We start from the raw sequence: 3,985 nt of genomic DNA on the forward strand, positions 1-3,985 counted from the left end.
GTTTTTTTTTTTTTTTTTTTTTTAATTTGTTTAGTTATTAGCCTATTTGTGTATTTACAATAATGTGTACATTTACATAATTGCTAAGGAAAAAGACATTGTGTATGTGTACGCACCACAGGTTCAAGGCAACTTTAATTTCGTGAACAGTACGGATTAGTGTATTTCATTCATTCACATGACCCAAACATACACAAGTTTCAAATGCCACTGGCTCAATTAACATATACAGTATAGTAATGTAGATCTTAGTTGTATTTTAAGTGATATTATAAGTCCTGTAAACATATATAAAAGGTAAGATTCGGGTTTCTCCGGCTCTCTGCACTGCCGTTTAGGAAAACCGGAAATATTTTTACGCACTCTCGCTGATCGAAAATACAACATGGTGCAACTAGCCCATTGGATGCGACTGCAAGTTCGCACCACACAAGTGTGAGTAACTTTTTTATTATGTGGTCACTATTGCTTTGTATCTTATTACAGATCGTTTGATATGTACTGAGCATTTATGCATTTTTAACCTAAATCTCAGCAGCGTCCATCTATGAAGGATGTAGGCTGTCAAACATACACAACTGTTAGCCAATCATAGCAGTGGGCGTTAACTTCCGAGTCTACAATCTGCCAAGGCTATTCCAACAGCGTTCCGATTAGGGGGGTCAAAACAGGACAGAAAATAGCCTATTACTTCTAAATTATGTTGTTTCTTGATGTAAAAAATGTTTTAACATTATAAGTGGACCTCAAAGAACAGTACAAATTAATAAAAAAAGGCAGTTCATGACCCCTTTATGACTTTTTTTTGTAATAATTCTTTACTGTAATAAGTCTTTACTGTCATCAATGATCAATTTAATGCATTCTTGCTTAATAAAAGTAATTTCTCTCTCTATGAAAAAAAACAACAACAACAACAATGACCCCAAACCTCTGAATGCCGGTACTTTTATTAGATGCGTACACATACTTTTTAGTCTTACCTTTTGCGTTTTAAATTTAACATGCGATTGTTCTGAACGAATGTGAAGATGAACTGCACCAGCTGGAGGGGACAATACAAAAAGTGGCATTAGAATTCAAACCTGTTAATTAGGTTGTGCATATTTTATGCTGATATACAATAGGAATGTCTGCAAAGCTGCTACATGCAAGTAGAACGTACCTCCTTTATGACCTGCTGCTGCTGTGCATGTTTCTGTCTGAGGTCTGACAGCTCTGTCCAAAGAGTTTCATTCTCTCTGAAGAAAAGACAACAGAAAAGAGAATGAGTTATACATTTTCTAAAGAACACGCCATGATGTAAGAGTGTAGTTCCTTGCTGTTGCTAGGATATTCGGAGTAGTTTAACCATGTTGGTACTTGCTGAACAGGGCATTATTAAGCACAACTAGTGATTAGTCTGTCTGTTCCCTTAACTTCTGGGTAAATGCACATGGACAAGAATAATAGGATTAGTTCACTTCCAGAATAAAAATGTCCTGATATTTTACACACCCCCATGCCATCCAAGATGTTCATGTCTTTCTGTCTTCAGTCGCAAAGAAATGAAGGTTTTTGAGGAAAACATACCAGGATTTTTCTCCATATAATGGACTTCAGTTCAATTGGACCCAATGGGTTGAACATCCAAATTGCAGTTTCAATGCAGCTTCAAAGAGCTCTACATGATCCCAGCCGAGGAATAGGGGTCTTATCTAGCAAAACGATCGGTCATTTTCTTTATATATATATATATATATAAAAAAAACAAATAAAATTATATACTTTTTAACCACAAATGCTTGTCTTGCACTAGCTCGACTTCACGCATTACGTCTTCTCGTTGGAAAGGACATGCATGAAGTAATCAAAAGTACCAACCCAGTGTTTACAAAGCGAACATGCAAAAAAAGTCAAGCGCTTTACAAAAAAAAGGTAAAACAACGAAGTCGGACGATTTTGAAGTTGGAGGAGAAAATGAGTTGAGTTTTTTCGTCCTACCCTTCCTTTTTGAACCGGAGTACACAGACGAAGAGCTAACCGCTCTTTAAAGCACAAGAACAGATTAAGTGTCTAAGCTTTACATTACCTTTTCAGTGTAGAAAGTCTAGCATCCATGTTTTCTTGCTGCTCATGGACGTTCTGAACACTTGTCAGAATTTTAGAAAGATCTTCTTGTCTTATTTTGTCCTCCTCAGACCGAGCATTGGAGACCTATATCAAGAACAATAACAATCAACTTCATCTTAAATTCAGATATTACTTACAAAAATTACAATTCTAAACTCATTGTTCTCAAAATATTTTAACTTGCACCTTATTTTCAGGTCTCCACTTTCTAATGTCTTCATTTTTAACAGATATGTCTTACCTTTCTTTTGATATTCTCTAGCAGGTCATCTTGCCCATGTTTGAAGTATGGATGCTGGAATTCAACTGGTCCATCTCGCTCTTGCTTCACTATAGCCGTGTCAATGTGCATCACCTTGCGAAAACCATCTGTGTGTCAAGGAAAAAGGAACAAAGAGACAAAGAAACACACTGATCTCAAATTACAGCTGAACAATGAGGAAGGAGGAGAATTTCGGCGGAGGTTTAAAGAAAACACTTACACATGTTGAGCTGTCGGACGAAACTGGCCATGTTATTGTGCTTGAAAAATTTTGGGAGAATCTCTTTTGCAAACCTTTGTTCATCCAGTACAAGGAAACTGTTTCCTTCCTATAAAAATAAACGAAGAGCCCTTTTAACTAAAGAAAACAGACTTGTCATTCTGTATGTTGTTCCTTATTCTGCAGAACACATAAGGACATTTGTTTGACTCAGAATATAGCACATAGACTGCTTTTTGCTCTCTCCCTCATTATTGTTTTTTTTGTTTGTTTTTTTAGATTTACAGGCATGGTCAATATAAATTCTCGTTTGAATAAAAGAGCATTTACATTGTTCAAAAAAGCTATTTTGTATTTCACAGAGAAAGAAAACAGAATAATAAAAATAACAGTATGATGGTATGGAACAACATTATGGTGAGAAAATAAATGACAATTTTAGTGTACTTTTTGAGTGTACATATGTGTGTGTGTGTGTGTGTGTACACACACACACACACACACACACACACACACACACACACACACATATATATATATATTTATATATAACAATCATAAATAAACAGTAATTGCACTACAGGTCATTCATTTATTTGCATGTGCAAATCATCTGAAGAACTAAATAAATAATAATAGAACTAATAAATAAATACAATAAAATGGAAAAAATAAATGGTGCAAATCTTAATACTTAAATCATAGCATGGCATCTATGATCTGACACCCATCCATCATAATAAAAATTTGATCACATAGGACCCGGGTCACAAATAACGGTGTCACTGTAACTTAAGCTTAGCTAGAATGCTAAGTTCTAGGTCTTTTCTTTCATTTACCTGGCTCCAGCAAATAAATTCATTTGTATCCGAATCCTCGACGAGGGTCCAAAGCTTGGTGAGAAACGCGGGAACGTTGGAGCTGTGTTTCATTTTGCTGGAATGAAAATGAAACGTTGAAAAGAACAAATAATACGAGTCAGTTAAATTTTTTTCTTGGGTTTAGACAAAACACGAGAACCATTGAAAAAAAACGACGCAACTACACAACTTCCTGTACGATTTAAGAGCAGTGATTGGTCTGTTGCGGCCTTACGTAAGATCGCTCACGTGCATGGGCATCTGTATGTTGGTGGTAGCCAATAAAAACGCTTCGCTGAAGGGACAGGGACCTGATTGGTCACTCTTACACCCAAGAGAAATAAAACGTCACCAGCGCTCAATAATTAATTGCGTGGATTTCACTGTTAATGTGTTTTTTTTTTTTTTGTATGGCTGTCTGTTGCACAAATCGCAACATCAAATCCTATGATCAAATCTCACTAAATATAGCGTTTTAAAACAAGATTATAATTGGTTTAAAACGTACATTAGAATATTTTTCGTGAATTC

At 35.6% G+C, this 3,985-nt stretch overlaps 1 protein-coding gene across 1 annotated transcript in view; it reads right to left on the reverse strand.

Moving 5' to 3' along the window:
- The window catches only part of LOC107675083 (heat shock factor protein 2-like), a 12,042-nt gene extending 8,369 nt beyond the window's left edge, over nt 1–3,673 (reverse strand). Inside the window, exons 1-6 of the mRNA XM_016469290.1 lie at nt 3,434–3,673; nt 2,595–2,703; nt 2,354–2,481; nt 2,072–2,196; nt 1,166–1,241; nt 984–1,045 (exon numbers count right to left, since the gene is read on the reverse strand). Coding sequence (XP_016324776.1) covers nt 984–1,045; nt 1,166–1,241; nt 2,072–2,196; nt 2,354–2,481; nt 2,595–2,703; nt 3,434–3,526 — 593 coding nt within the window. The 5' untranslated portion in view covers nt 3,527–3,673. The remainder of the gene's footprint in view (nt 1–983; nt 1,046–1,165; nt 1,242–2,071; nt 2,197–2,353; nt 2,482–2,594; nt 2,704–3,433) is intronic.
- Nucleotides 3,674–3,985: the final 312 nt, after the last annotated feature.

This window comes from Sinocyclocheilus anshuiensis, unplaced genomic scaffold (assembly GCF_001515605.1).
Source record: "Sinocyclocheilus anshuiensis isolate Anshui unplaced genomic scaffold, SAMN03320099.WGS_v1.1 scaffold776, whole genome shotgun sequence".
In the NCBI taxonomy this organism is placed as follows: Eukaryota; Metazoa; Chordata; class Actinopteri; order Cypriniformes; family Cyprinidae; genus Sinocyclocheilus; species Sinocyclocheilus anshuiensis.